This window comes from Apis dorsata, unplaced genomic scaffold (assembly GCF_000469605.1).
Source record: "Apis dorsata unplaced genomic scaffold, Apis dorsata 1.3 scaffold_758, whole genome shotgun sequence".
Taxonomy (NCBI): domain Eukaryota; kingdom Metazoa; phylum Arthropoda; class Insecta; order Hymenoptera; family Apidae; genus Apis; species Apis dorsata.
Genome location: NW_006263911.1, coordinates 229,111 through 245,596, shown reverse-complemented (window position 1 = coordinate 245,596; position 16,486 = coordinate 229,111). Strand labels below are relative to the sequence as shown.

General features: G+C 23.7%; 1 protein-coding gene across 4 annotated transcripts in view; it reads left to right on the top strand.

Moving 5' to 3' along the window:
* LOC102674408 (ATP-dependent helicase brm) overlaps positions 1 to 12,302 on the top strand; it is a 14,037-nt gene extending 1,735 nt beyond the window's left edge. For 3 of the 4 annotated variants that reach the window (XM_031513841.1, XM_006622804.2, XM_006622805.2), the window contains exons 2-13: positions 481 to 793; positions 2,790 to 4,690; positions 4,780 to 4,853; positions 5,537 to 5,789; positions 7,872 to 8,010; positions 8,086 to 8,247; positions 8,324 to 8,665; positions 8,763 to 9,191; positions 9,269 to 9,426; positions 9,529 to 11,503; positions 11,605 to 11,779; positions 11,877 to 12,302. In XM_031513841.1, coding sequence (XP_031369701.1) covers positions 518 to 793; positions 2,790 to 4,690; positions 4,780 to 4,853; positions 5,537 to 5,789; positions 7,872 to 8,010; positions 8,086 to 8,247; positions 8,324 to 8,665; positions 8,763 to 9,191; positions 9,269 to 9,426; positions 9,529 to 11,503; positions 11,605 to 11,779; positions 11,877 to 12,022 — 6,030 coding nt within the window. In that variant the 5' untranslated portion in view covers positions 481 to 517 and the 3' untranslated portion in view covers positions 12,023 to 12,302. Of the gene's footprint in view, positions 1 to 477; positions 794 to 2,789; positions 4,691 to 4,779; positions 4,854 to 5,536; positions 5,790 to 7,871; positions 8,011 to 8,085; positions 8,248 to 8,323; positions 8,666 to 8,762; positions 9,192 to 9,268; positions 9,427 to 9,528; positions 11,504 to 11,604; positions 11,780 to 11,876 lie in introns of all 4 variants that reach the window. The other variant, XM_031513840.1, reaches the window with a different exon arrangement.
* Positions 12,303 to 16,486: the final 4,184 nt, after the last annotated feature.

The following is a 16,486-nucleotide window of genomic DNA, read 5'->3' as shown; positions in this document are numbered from 1 at the left end:
ATTTTACTAATATTTTATTTTAATTTTTTATTTAATTTTTTATTTAATATTTAACAATTTTTAAGTTATTTTATATATTTTTAATATTATTGAATTTAAATTAAAATTATTAATGTATAAATAATTTTTTTATCATTAGAAATATTGTTTTAATTATTTTATATCATATTGCATGAGTATATTTAAAACATTTAATAGATTTTCAACTTTTACAATTAATTTTGACTTTAAATTGTACAAGATCAAATTAATTAAAATTTTATTTAAAATAAGTTTTCATATAATTTGATAAAATTTATTATAATCTTATAACTTATATTATTTCTAACAGTTTTTAAAAAAAACAAAAAACAAATAACAAAAATAATAATTACATAAGTATATAAGTAATAATTTGCAATTTATATTTTATGATTATATGATAAAATTATATGATTAAAAAATAAGTATTATCTGTTTATAATTCCTTATGTATTTTAGGTAAATTATATATATTATCAAATTCGAAAACTTCAGTATGGCAAGTCCATCGCCACAATCATCTCCTATGCCTCCACCGCAAACACCAAGTCCTATGGGTCCTCCTCAGCAGGCACCATCACCATCTAATCCACAAGGTAGTCCTATGGGTCCACCACAACATCATCCTCATAGTCCAACACAAGGATATCAAACTGGTCCACAAATGCCACCTGGTGGTATACCTATGTCTGGTCCACCTCAACAACCTCCACCACAACAACAGAACTATCCACCACATCCACAACAAATGCAACCTTCTATAAGTCCACAGGTAAAAATTCAATTAATATTATAGATTTTTAATTCTTATAAATAAATAAGTAAAAAAATTTTTTATAAATAGAATAATTGGGATATATGAATGTTAATAATTTATTTGAATATTTATCTTAAAAAAATGAATAATTTGAAACATTAATTCATTTATTAGTTTGAATACAAGTTAATACAATCAATAGATTATATTTTCTGTATTCAGAATATCCTGAATTTCCATTGATTATTTAAATCTAGGATTATGCACAGTTTATAGTATCTAATTCTTAAGGGCTATATAAAACTATTATAAATTTTGATATTTCTCATTTTTATTTTTAAAAATTTCATAAGCATTTATCTAAGTTCATGATAAATATATGTATATATATATAATATATATACATATGTATATAATATATAGTATGATAGTATATAATGTTATGATAGTATATAATGATATATATACTATCATAACAAATAATTACATATTCATATATATTATATAACATATACTATAACATTTATTCTTATAATTTTTAAAGAGACAAATATTGGCAAGAAATTTTTATCCATTTTACATTAATAGATAATATTAATATATGTTCTTATGCAAAATTCATTGACTTTTCATAATTTTCATTTTATAAATATTGCTAAAATAATTGAGAAAATAGATATTTCTAAAATGATATTTTTTGAAAGGAATAAATATATTCTTATAATTGTTATATATTATATATATACATATATATATTTGAAAATATATTGTTTAATAATATCATTTTAAATAAATTTTTGCTAATAAAAAGATATAATGCAAAATTGAATAATTTCAGAAAAACAATTTTGTAATCGATCCATTTTTTCTGTTTTCAAAGTACTCTCAAAAAATTCTGAATATTTAGGAATATATATTTTAAATTTCATTGATTTTGAATAGATTTGAAAAATTGATTTTTCATGTTTAAATAGATTTTTTTCACATTTTGATGATTTAACTTATATAATTATATAATTAAATAATTATACAAAAATATTACATAATTATGTAATAACAGAAATAAATGAATATGTATCTTAATCTATTTTTCTATCTTGATTTGTTTGCAAACTTAAATTGTTTATAACTTAATAAATATTTCAACAACCAATTTTTATATTAACTTTTTTTATATTTATACTTTTAAAAATCTCATAAATTTATTAACAATCTGTATATTTTATTATGATATATATTATGATTTTATTGATGAATTAATAAAATTGATTAAATATTTCTTTATTTTATAATTTTACACTAATTAAAATAAGTCATACTTATTACATGTAATTTTACTTAAATAAATAATTATAATATAGAAAATTATAAATGTTTAATATATAATTGTTCTTACGTTATTTATAATTTTATCAATTTATATTATTATATCACAATTTTAAATTAATATTTTCCATTTGAATGGCATTAATATGTATTTGAAATAAATATTTATTTAATTTAAATTAATATGATAATATATATATAAATATTAAATATGTACTTTTTCAAATTTCATTTTCTGATTTTTTCTTTTATTAAAAAACAGAATTTAAAAAGAGAAATAAAAATCAAATATTCAATCAATATTGAAAAAAAAATAAAAATGCTGAATTATTGATATAATAGGAAGTAAAACATTAAACAGGAAGATAATTTAAAATTATATAAAATAAAATAAAATATAATTTTTTTCTATTCAATAAAATTTTAAAGCTATAAATATTACATTAAAAAAGAAATATATTTTTTATTATTTTCTTCTATATAAATATATTTATATTCTGTATAAATATATTTTCTAATATTTAATATTAAATACTTTTCTTAAATTCTAACAATAAACAGATATATTTATTTTTACCATTCATGAATAACTATATTATCTATTTTCCTGTGTTATAAAGAATTATATCTTAAAAAAAAAAATAATTTCACAATAAATAAAAGAAATTTGTTTGTAATGTTACAGAATCAAAGTGGTCCTGGTGGATCAGTCAATCAAAATTCTAGTTCTCAATTGGTACCTGGAGGACCTATAGTACCAGGTCAAATGGGACCAAATGGACCTCAAGGAGCATCACATATGATGCAATCTGGTCCAAATCAAATGAATACAAATGGACCAGGGCAAATGAATTCCGGTGGACCTGGACAAATAGGTCCAGGACAGATTGGACCAACTCATATGGGACAAACAAGTGGAGGACCAGGAGGTCCTCACATGAATCAGTCTCCTACTCAAATGGGTCCTGGAAATGGACCAATGTCAGGTCCACAAATGGGTTCTGGAGGACCTCCAAATTCGCAAATGGTACCTGGAGGTCCTGGACATATGAGTGGTCCACCAGGATCAGGTCATATTAATGCCACTGGACCACCAGGACCAGGTCATATGGCTTCAGGTGGTCCACCTGGTCCAGGACATATGACTAATGGACCGCCAGGATCAGGACATGTTAATCAAAGTGGTCCTCCAGGATCTGGACATATGAATACTACAGGACCACCAGGTTCAACTCATATGAATACTGGTGGACCTCCTGGAAATCATCTAAATACTGGACCACCTATTCCAAGACATATGAATGCAGATGGTCCACCAGGACCTGGACATATGACTCCCAGTGGAAATCATTTAGGTCCAGGACCGGGTCAAATGCCGCCAGGTGGTCCTGCTACACATAACTTAGGACCAAATCAAATGGGTCCTGGTGGACCAAATCAAATGGTCCCTAATAATCAAGCTCCAATGGGTCCAAATCTCATGGGATCTGTTGGTCCAGGAGGACAAATGGGACATAATGGGCCTTCGCCAATGGGTCCAAATGGCCCTGGACAAATGAATATGGGAACTCCTTCATCACAAATGGGAATGGGGGGACTTGGAAGTCAATTGGGACCAGGCGGACCACCTGGTAGTCAAATGGGTCCAGGAAGTGGAGGACCGAATAGTCTTGGGCAAATGATGCCGGGAAGTGGTCCACAAATACCACCAGGTAATGGGCCTGGAGGACCTATGGGTTCTAGTGGTGGACCTGGAGGACCTATGAATTCTGGTGGTGGACCTGGAGGACCTATGAATTCCGGTGGTGGACCTGGAGGACCTATTGGCCCTGGTAATGGACCTGGTGGACAAATTGGATCAAGCAGTGGAGGACAAATAACCCCAGGAAATAATACTGGAGGACAAATAGGATCTGGAAGTGCTGGAAATCAAATGGGACCTGGAAATCCTTCTGGAAATCCAATGACATCAGGAAATGGAGCTAGTGGTCAAATTGGTCCAGGAAATGGACCAGGTGGACAAATGGGTCCAGGAAATGGTTCAAGTAATCAAATGGGATCTGGTCCAGGCGCACAAATGGGTCCAAGTGGTCAAATAGGATCTGGTAATTCTGGAGGACAAATGGTTTCTAGTGGTCCAGGTGGACAAATACCACCAGGTGGCACTACAAATCAAATGGGATCTGGTGGTAATCAAATGGGACCAGGTGGTCCAAGCAATCAGCTTAGTCATGGTGGTGCAACCAATCAAATGGGATTAAGTGGACCAGCTGGACAATCACCTTCTGGTCAAATGGGACCTGGTTCACAAAATCAACAAATTATACCTGGAGGTTCAGCGCCAATTGTACCTAATGCACCTGTAAATCAAATGAGTCAAACTGGACCTGGTCAGATTGGTCCTAGTGGAGGTCCACCTGGTGCTGGACAGGAAAATTTAAATGCTTTACAAAAAGCTATTGATTCAATGGAAGAAAAAGGACTTCAAGAAGATCCGCGTTATTCACAATTACTTGCATTAAGAGCGCGTCAAGGCAATATGGGAGAAAAACAAACTTTGAGTTCACAACAGTTACAACAATTACGGTATATAAATTGATAAATTAATTATAACTATTTTCATTAATTTTGTAAATATTTTATAAGTTCAATATTTTATAAATCATTAATTATAGAGTTCAGATAATGGCATATCGATTATTAGCAAGAAATCAACCGTTATCGCAACAACTTGCACTTGCAGTTCAAGGTAAATTAGACAAAATATACTATTAATTTTATGTTTTAAGTGATTACTTTATTTTTTATATTGTTTGCATTACATGTGTATATTATATTGTATGTACAAAATGTTCCAAAAAGAAATTAATTTTTTTAAATCTTTAAAAAAATCTTTTAAACAAATCTTTTATATATTTTTTATAATATATTTATTATATTTATTATAATTTATTATTATTATTATATTTATTATAATCTTTTATATATTTTTTATAAATTGATTTTGTGTTAGAATTACATAATGTATTAGATAAAATAGTATTGTTTTAATAATATTTTTATATTATATATAAACTTTCTTTAATCATTTTTTTGGTAGAAAAATTCAATTGTATATTAAATTAAACTAAATTTATATTTAAATTAATTATATATTAAATTAAACTAAAGATCTTATAATAAATTTATTAAATATGATTTATATTTTAGATATGCATTTCTTATTTTTTTATTAAATTAATGAATATTATGTTATATGTAAATATTATATATAATATTTATACAAATATATAATAATTATATATAGCATATTGTTATTTGTTTGAATTTTTCAAAAATTATGCCAAACGTTAATACATATTATAAAAATAATAGAATATTATGAAATCTATAATGCAAATTTATATAAGATTAATGTTAATATATAAATAGGTGGAGCTCCTCCTCCTTCACCTATGGGGCAACGAACTCCTATAGATCCATCTCAAGGACCCACTGCTGCTACAGGTCCACAAATCTCAGGACCAAATGTAATTGGTTCTACAGTTCCTCCAAGACCAAGCTGCCAAACACCACAACAACAACAACAACCTCCTCAACCAGGTGCTAAAACTAACAGAGTGACAAGTGTCACAAAACCAGCTGGTTTAGATCCATTGTTAATTTTACAAGAACGTGAAAACAGGTATTTATTAAATTTATTAAAAACTATTTATTAAATTTAATAAAAAATTTATTTAAATTATACTAAGTTATATTTATTACATTACATTATATTAGCAATATTATGATATTTTCAATATCTTTAATTGTAATATTTAATACTTTTTTTAAAATTTTTATAAAATAGAAAATAAATAAAAATATGCATTTATAATAAAATATGTAATTAATTAAATATAAATATAAATTAAATTAAAATAACATAATTAAATTAAATATAAATAATAATTATAAAATAAATTTAAGTTAAATAATAAAATTAAATAAAATTACAATAATATTATTATTAAATATAATAGTTTATTATAGTATTTTATTTGAAACATTTGTTAAACTTTTTATAAATATATAAATATAGTTATAGTATATAAAATTTTAAAGATTAAAAATTTATTTTTTCAAAAAATACAAATTTGAAAAATTATAATTTAGAAATAATATAATTCTAAATTTTCATCTAAAATTCAAATTATTTTCATTTTTGTGACAAATTCAAAGACACACAATTTAAAATATTGTTATATAAAAATATAAATTATAAATTTTTTTTAATCTTATTATTTAATTATTATAATATAAAATACATCAGAAAACATCAATCTCCAAAATATATTTTACAAAGAACTTTATAACTATACTATGACTAATTTTTTTAAATAAAAATTTAAGTTTTATTATGATGATATGGTTTGTTATGATGATTTTTAATAATGGATTAACAAGAAAGATAATTTTTTTTTATATATAATTTTTATGTAATTTTTTATATACTTTTTTCAATTTGATTTTTTATTTTTGAAAAGATATTCGATTTGAAAATTAATTCTTGTAATAAGAGTTTGATATTCACTATAACATCTTTGATTTGAAAATATTTTATTAATTGAATACTTTGATTGAAGACTTTTATGCAATTAAAAGTTCAAATATTTGCTTAATATGTAATAAAAATATATTGTGTTATTTAAAATATATGCCAAGTTATATAGAATATATATATTTGAATATATATATATATATTTAAAATACAATTAATTTTACTATGTATATTTATTAATAAAATTTTAATTGTAATATTATATAAAATTTTTTTCATAATTTTCTGATAAATTATTATATTATTTTTTGAGAAATTATTATTATTATTATTATTACTATTACTATTATTATATGAAAAAAATTAAAAAATTTTATTCTATATTACAATATCTAATAGAACATATTGCTTCAATATTATCATATTAAGATTTGTTTTATTTTTTTTATGAATGAATTATTTATAAAATTTTTTTTGGTTTTCAGAATCATTAAAATTCTAATGAGAAGATTTATTTGAGATATAATTAAATTTATATATATTTATCTATTATGAAAGTAAAATTAATAGGAGAATGAAAATTTGTAATATCCATACACACATATATATAATTATTTATATGAATAAATATATAAAATATTCGTAATATGAAAAATATATATTTGTATAATAATGTAAATAATATCTGCAATATATACAGATTTATATTAATATTTAAGTTAAGTAAAAGTTTTGGTGTTAAAAGCTTAACTGATTAGGATTAAAAATTTCCAAGTCAATATCTTAACAGAAAGTTACATTAAAAAATTAATAAGAATAAAAAGTATTTTATTTTATGTTAAAATCTGTCATAAAAAAATAGGATTTCCTATTTAAAATTAAATTGATCATTGTAAAATTGCGTTAACTTAATGTCAATTAATGTCAATAAATATGTATATATTTACAAATATATATTATATATATGTATAATATAAATACTATAATTTTTAACATAAAAATGAAATATTTTTTAACATAATGTATAATATAAAAAAATGTATAATATAAAGCATAATTTTAAAAATATTTCATTCTATCAATTCAAATAGAATATATCTTATAAAATCATATTATATCATTTTATATATTTATTTTTTTCGTTGAATATATTTATGAAAATTTTTTTCCAAAAAATAATAATCCCAAAATTTTATTTTATCAATATTTTACTAAAACTATTAACAGAGTGGCAGCACGTATAGCATTACGAATGGAACAATTGAGCAATTTACCAACTAATATGCCAGAAGATCTTCGCATTCAAGCGCAAATTGAATTACGAATGCTTAGAGTATTGAATTTTCAAAGACAGTTACGATCAGAGGTAATTATAACAATATTAATTTTATTATTCTATTATTATAAATATTTCTTTTAATTAGATTATTATTAATTTTAGATTTTAGCATGTACTCGAAAAGATACTACTTTAGAAACTGCAGTAAATGTAAAAGCTTATAAGCGTACGAAAAGACAAGGCCTTCGAGAAGCTAGAGCTACTGAGAAACTTGAAAAACAACAAAAATTAGAAGCTGAAAGAAAACGCAGACAAAAGCATCAAGTAATTAAATTTCTAATCTTTTATTTTAATCATTAAATAGAAAAATAATTTATAATTTTTATTATTATTTTAAAAGGAGTTTCTTAGTTCTGTACTTCAACATGGTAAAGATTTCAAAGAATTCCATCGAAACAATGTGGCCAAATTGGCTAGGCTCAATAAAGCTGTTCTCAATTATCATGCAAATGCTGAAAGAGAACAGAAGAAAGAACAAGAACGGATTGAAAAAGAACGTATGAGGCGTCTTATGGCAGAAGATGAAGAAGGCTACAGGAAACTAATTGATCAAAAGAAAGACAAACGATTAGCATTTCTATTATCACAGACAGACGAATATATCAGTAATCTTACTGAAATGGTAAAACAACATAAGATTGAACAAAAAAGAAAGCAAGTGGAAGAACAAAAACGTAAAAAAGTACGCATATCTTTTATTGTTTTTTTTTAATGTAATTAATGTAATTAATGTAATTAATGTAATTAATTTAATGAATTTTATTTAATTACTCAAATAGAAAAAGAAGAAACTACAAGATGGTGAAGGAGGTGAAGAAGGAAATGCCAATGAGGATACTCGTGTTGGAGTAATTGAAACAGCTACTGGTCGTACATTAACTGGTGAAGAAGCTCCACTAATGAGCCAACTTTCAACATTTTTAGAATCCCATCCAGGATGGGAACCAATTGAATCAGAAAGTGAAGAAGATGAAGATGAAGAAGAAGAAGAAAACGAAGGCGAAGAGAAAAATGAAAATAAAGAAAAATGTACTGGTGATTCAGAAGAAGAAAAAGTGAAAAAGACAATACATAAAGCGAAAGTAGAAGACGATGAATATAAAACAGAAGAACAAACATATTATAGTATTGCACATACTGTGCATGAAGTAGTAACAGAACAAGCATCTATTATGGTGAATGGAAAATTGAAAGAATATCAAATAAAGGTTTGATATTAATATATATGTTTTGTATTTAAAACTAGTTTTATAATATATATTTATAAAATTTATATGAATTGTAGGGTCTGGAATGGTTAGTTTCTTTATTCAACAATAATCTCAATGGTATACTTGCGGATGAAATGGGTCTTGGTAAAACTATTCAAACAATAGCCTTGGTAACGTATCTTATGGAAAAGAAAAAAGTTAACGGACCATTTCTTATCATTGTACCATTATCGTATGTATTATTTTTATTATATATTCCAAAATAAATAAAAAAAATATAAGAAATTAATTAAAATTACTTTTTTATATTAATAATCATATATTTTTTTTTTAGAACTTTATCAAATTGGGTATTGGAATTTGAAAAATGGGCTCCCAGTGTTGTAGTAGTGTCATATAAAGGTTCGCCAGCTGGTAGAAGAGCTATTCAATCCCAAATGAGAGCAACTAAATTTAATGTTTTGCTTACTACATATGAATATGTTATTAAAGACAAGGGTGTCTTAGCAAAATTACAATGGAAATATATGATTATTGATGAAGGACATAGAATGAAAAATCATCATTGCAAGCTAACTCAAGTGTTAAATACTCACTATTTGGCTCCTCATCGACTCCTACTAACAGGAACACCGTTACAAAATAAATTGCCCGAATTATGGGCATTATTAAATTTTCTACTTCCCTCAATTTTCAAATCTTGCAGTACTTTTGAGCAATGGTTTAATGCTCCATTCGCAACTACTGGTGAAAAAGTTGAATTAAATGAAGAAGAAACTATTCTGATAATTCGTCGATTACATAAAGTATTACGTCCTTTCTTATTAAGACGTTTAAAAAAAGAAGTTGAATCACAGTTACCAGATAAAGTAGAATATATTATTAAATGTGATATGTCTGGACTTCAAAAAGTTCTTTATAAACACATGCAAAGTAAAGGTGTATTGTTAACTGATGGTTCAGAAAAAGGAAAACAGGGTAAAGGAGGCGCTAAAGCTCTAATGAATACCATTGTACAATTACGGAAATTATGTAATCATCCATTTATGTTTCAAGCTATTGAAGAAAAATATTGTGAACATGTAGGTACACAAGGATCTGGTGTCATTACTGGTCCTGATTTGTATCGTGCATCTGGAAAATTTGAATTATTAGATCGTATTCTTCCAAAATTAAAAGCAACAAATCACAGAGTATTATTATTTTGTCAAATGACACAATTAATGACAATTATGGAAGATTATTTAAGTTGGAGAGGGTTTATGTATTTGCGGTTAGATGGTACTACAAAAGCTGAAGATAGAGGAGATTTATTAAAGAAATTCAATGATCCTGGTTCTGAATATTTCTTATTCTTGCTATCAACGCGTGCCGGTGGTCTTGGATTAAATTTGCAAGCTGCAGATACTGTTATTATTTTTGATTCTGATTGGAATCCACATCAGGATTTACAAGCACAAGATAGAGCACATAGAATTGGCCAAAAGAATGAAGTACGTGTACTCAGATTAATGACAGTTAATTCAGTTGAAGAAAGAATATTGGCTGCAGCAAGATATAAATTGAATATGGATGAAAAGGTTATACAAGCAGGAATGTTCGATCAAAAATCCACTGGTTCTGAACGACAACAATTTTTACAAAGTATTTTGCATCAAGATGATGCCGAAGATGAAGAAGAAAATGAAGTACCAGATGATGAAACAGTTAATCAAATGATTGCACGAACAGAAGGAGAATTTGAAATATTCCAAAAATTAGATTTAGAACGAAGAAGGGAAGAAGCCAAGTTAGGTCCAAATAGAAAATCTCGATTATTAGAAGAAGCTGAATTGCCCGATTGGTTAGTTAAAGATGATGATGAAGTTGAAAGATGGACTTATGAAGAAGATGAGGATAGATTTCTTGGACGCGGCTCGAGACAACGAAAAGAAGTTGATTATACTGATAGCTTAACTGAAAAAGAATGGCTCAAAGCAATTGATGATGATGGTGCTGAATATGAAGAGGAAGAGGAAGATGACAAAAAGAAAAAGAAAACACGAAAACGAAAGAAAAAAGGCGAAGAAGATGATGAACCTATGCCAAAAAAACGAAGAGGAACAGGATCTTCGATTGATCCAAAAATGAAACGAGCTATGAAAAAATTACTTATGGTAGTTGTTAATTATACCGATAGCACAGATGGTAGGCTTCTTAGTGAACCATTTATGAAATTACCATCCAGAAGAGAATTACCAGATTATTATGAAATTATTAAAAAGCCATTAACTATCAATAAATTACTTCAAAAAATTGAGGAAGGAAAGGTAAATCTTATTTTTTTTTCTTTTAGCATATATTATTATTTATAACTATTATATTATAACTATTATTACAATGACAAAATTTATTTTATATTTATTTATAGTATGCTGACTTTGATGATCTTGAGAAAGATTTTATGCAGCTCTGTAAAAATGCACAAATTTATAATGAAGAAGCTTCTCTCATACATGAAGATTCCATTGTTTTACAATCTGTTTTCACAAATGCACGTCAACGTATCGAAGAAGAAGGAAATAATTCTGATTTAGATGATAAAGGTAAAATATTATTTAATATAATAATTATTATTAGATTACATTATTATTATTACAATAATTATTAACACTAATGATTTCATATGTAAATTTTTATAAGATGGTGAAGATGGATCGGATGCAGATTCTAGCGTTAGAATGAAAATTAAATTGAAAGGAAGAAAAGGTGAAGGTAGAGGAGGACGAAGAAAAAGAGTCACTAAAAAATATATATCAGATGATGATGATGATGCTGATGATAATTAAAAAATGTTGGGTGCATTTTTAGATTATCTAAGATAATAATTAAAATATTACTTAATTTAGTTATTTCAAATTGAATTTCTGAACGTACGTATTATTACATAATTAAACTGTATGAGATTTTAAAAGAATATGACTATGTTTTATATATATATCTATATATGTCATATAACTTGATTATTATAGTCAAGTTATTCTATTCTACAAATAGTCGTTAAAAATTACATCTTAACGACTGTACTCATTTGAATTCTAATATTAAAAAAACATGAATTAAAATATACTAGATCATTTTTTATTTGTGAAACAAAGAATGTGCATTTTATAAAATGAACAGTAAGATCTAGCATTAAATATTAATATATAATTTTCAATGATAACATATTCAAATAATCATATTCAAATTTTTATGTAGTCAATTTTTTGAAGTAACAATAATAATAAATTTTGAACATATATTTCCCAATAAATATTTTTCAAATATATTTTTTAACTTAATAAATTTTATATTCATAAATAAAATATAAATGTTATCTAATATTTCGAAATATATATGATAATAAAATTGAAATATAATTTCGAACATAAAAGATAAATTGATTGTTGATTTATGAAAAATTTATTTAATTATTTTATATTCAATATTATTAATTGTCTAATATTTTAAGTAATAAATATAAATATATAATAAGTAATTCTAAAAATGTTGCTATTAACATCTTATAATGTACTTTTATATAGATAGAAACATATTTTATTTTTTGGTATTTAAATTAATACTTCCAATATTTAAACATAAAATTGAATATCATAAGAAAAAATTATAGTAGATTACAATATTTCATTAGTGATTGTCTCTTGAATGATAAAATGCTAGTTACATTGATGTTATAAATCATGACAGAATAATTAATTTGATTCATTAAGCTATGACTATATCTTATATGTATAAATGTAAGTAAATAAATAATGAAAAATTAAAAAATGGTATTTATTTTTTACTTAAAATTATTACAATTGAAAATTTATAATAAATTTTCGATAATTTATTTGATAATAAATTTTCATTTATTGATCAAAAATTTTCATACTAGTTAGAAGTTTCGCATATATAAATCAAAGTGGAATGAATTAGGCTAAAAATAAGTATATTTATTATATTATAAATATTATATATATTATATCAAATTCTATGAAATTAATTATCAATTTAAACAATAAAGTTTTATAAAAATATAATTTATTTTGCAGTACAAATTTTCATATTTATTGAAAATTTAGATATATTTTAAAAATATATCAAATTTATTATTTATCATTCATATCTAATTTAGCAAATTTATAAATTTGCTATATAATTTATAAAACTACTTGAAGAAGAAATAATGAGGAATGAAGTTAGAAAGAAAGATATAAGTTAGAGATAGAAAATCATATGTTTATTTTATACGAATAATATATTAACTGAGGAAAAAAAATAAAATGATAAAATTTTTAGAAAAATATTTAAAAAATAGTTTTTAAAGCTTAAATGTGAAAAAATAAAAAATTTTAAAATAAAAGTAGGAAGAAAAAGGAAGAGGGGGAAAAATATAAATAAAATTAAAAAGAGAACTGAAAAAATGAAGGATTTTATATAATTATAATATAAGATAAAAAAAATCGAAAAAAGTTAAGGAGATTGAAAAGATAACTTTTATTAAATATAATTATGAGAGAAATTTGACACATAAATAAAAAAAAATTTTTTTTTGATATGTTGATATGCACTGTGATAGAAAAATTTAAGAATAGAAAAAGAAGAAGAAATGAAAAGAATTCATGAAAGATTTTTAAAAATAAATAAATTGAAATAACTTAGAATATTATTAAAGAAAAATTATATTATTAAATATATTATTAAAGAAAAATTATAGAAAAATAAACAATGGTGATTGTAAGATCAGCATAAAATTTTGAGTAAAATGAGGAAAGAATAGAGAGGGAATATTAAAAAATTATGAATAGAAAAGAAATTTTTTGTTTTACTTTTTTTATAAAATTAATGTTTTTAAAATGTATTTGACTTTATTAAGAAATCATATTAGTTTATATCCATAGTTCGCCTAATGAGTAAAGTCAAGTTATATCTTTATTTAGCATGATCAAATTTGATTGTATAGATATATTATACATATTTTTTCTTATGATTTGCAGAATATATATATAGTGGTAAATATATATTTACATACATAATACTTTAATTTTTAAACTATCTGTATTTCCTTGAAATATTTACAAAAAAAAAAAAAAATAAGATATAGAAATCATATTTTCATAATGTTTGAATCTTATGTTTTACTAGAAGATATTAGAAAAAATTTTATTTATTTCAATTCATTTATTTAATAAATATTTAAATTAAACAATATTTTATTATTATATTTTTATTATTATAAACAAATTTTTTTGATGGACAATTATTATACATACATTATAGTATATATTATAATAATAGTACATAAATTGAATAGTTATCTAGCTGAAGTAACAAAAATTAGCCAAAAAAGCTAACAGCCAAAGTAGCTAACAATATATATGTATAAAAAATAAATGTGGCAACCATCATAGCGTAATTCTTTGGATTGATGGAGATTTGTAAAAAAATCTTTTTTGCTTCAAAAAAGATTTTGACATAGATTTTCAAACTCAATTTTTTTTTATTGCATCATATAATATTCGTTGTGAAAAGCAAGTCTCAAAGAAACCATAAATGTAAATAAATCGTTCTTTTAAAAAACGATTCAAAAATTTTATCCAATAACCAATTTTTATTCAATATCTTTATATTTTTATTAAAAGCGATTGCAATATCGATAATATGACGAGCCAATTAAATATTGATTTGCAAAATATGTAAGAAATTCAATGAATAAAATGTCCAGAAAAATCAATATTAATTCGACTTCCATTAACTAAATCAATAATTTATTGATTAGAAATTAATATTATGTCATCTTAACATTCATTAGAGATTAAATTAATTTCACAGTGAAAAAAGAACAGTTCATCATTGCTTTCGTCGATGAGTAAAAATAAACAAGGAAAGAAATCAAATGAGTAATGTTCAATTAAACGATTATACAACTTGATAAGATCTTTGTTAATAGATTACACAATCAGGAATCATTGAGATTTATAATATTGAACTGATTCAAGATTTCTTTGAGAAATCTACTAGATTCACACATAGAAAAAGATACCATAAATAGAGCACATTTAGTCCATCATAATAATGTATTTTTTGAACATTGATGAATAAGTTGATTGAACGTCTATATATTGTATAAGTTTATTTAAATAAGTCAGTTTTATTATAAATTCTATTATAAATTTTAATAATAATTGCTCAAACATTGAAAATAAAACAATTCAAATTCTCTAATTTTTTTTAATTCTGGGAATAATATATGTTTCAAAAAGCATGATTTGTATTCTAAGTTGTGTAATTCATTGTCAGAAATCTTATTTTTTTGGGATAAAGTTTCATTGTGGGTCAGTTTATATATTGAAAGCTGTATATACGGATATTGATAATATATTAAATTCTGTTTAATTCAAATATTATACAATTATATACAATTATACAATACTATACAAATTTCTTGTAGTAATTATCATCAAGTTTCGAGTTCATCAAATAGAGTAATTGATGACATAATGATACTGGTTTTAATATCTATGGATAATGTACTTTTAAATTTTATTATTATTCCTAACCTAATAGCTAACATATAATTTCTATTCGAAATTAAAATAAGTGTTTAAAATAAGTAGTGCAATTATCACATTTGCATGGTAAATATTTTTACCTATACATTGATTTTTTCTATTTTTTACCTCTTTTTGCGTTTTTCGAATATAAGTGTCATATAAAACTTCTTTTTCAGTTCTTTCTAATGTTTTTTTAAAATAAAAGATAATAAATTGTTGATTTTTATAATAAAAAGTATCTAATTAATCAATATATTACTTATAAATATTTTAAATAATAATCTGAAATAAAATTTAATAAATCTTCATTCAAAAATTTCGAATCATGTTTATCTTATCAGGATTTGTAGGATTTTTGATGACAAAAGCACTTTTGACTTCTTGATTTCTTTCAAAAACTTTTTTTTGCATTTAATTAGCATATATTATTAAATAAAAATATTAAATATTTCCACATATAATAATAATATTCTCCAAAAATGATTGAAATTTCCTATGTAAAAGTATTTTGTTTTTTTCTTTAATTATTTTACTTATAATTTTTATATTTTACTTATAAATAATATAATATAATTTATAAATAATATTAAATTTTTACTAGGATATCATTTTTTTCTAACAATTTCCAAATTTTTTGTTTATATTTCGTTCGTATTGTTTTTACTTCGTAATTATCGTATAAATCTTTCGTATTTACTTTTATATATTTTTTCA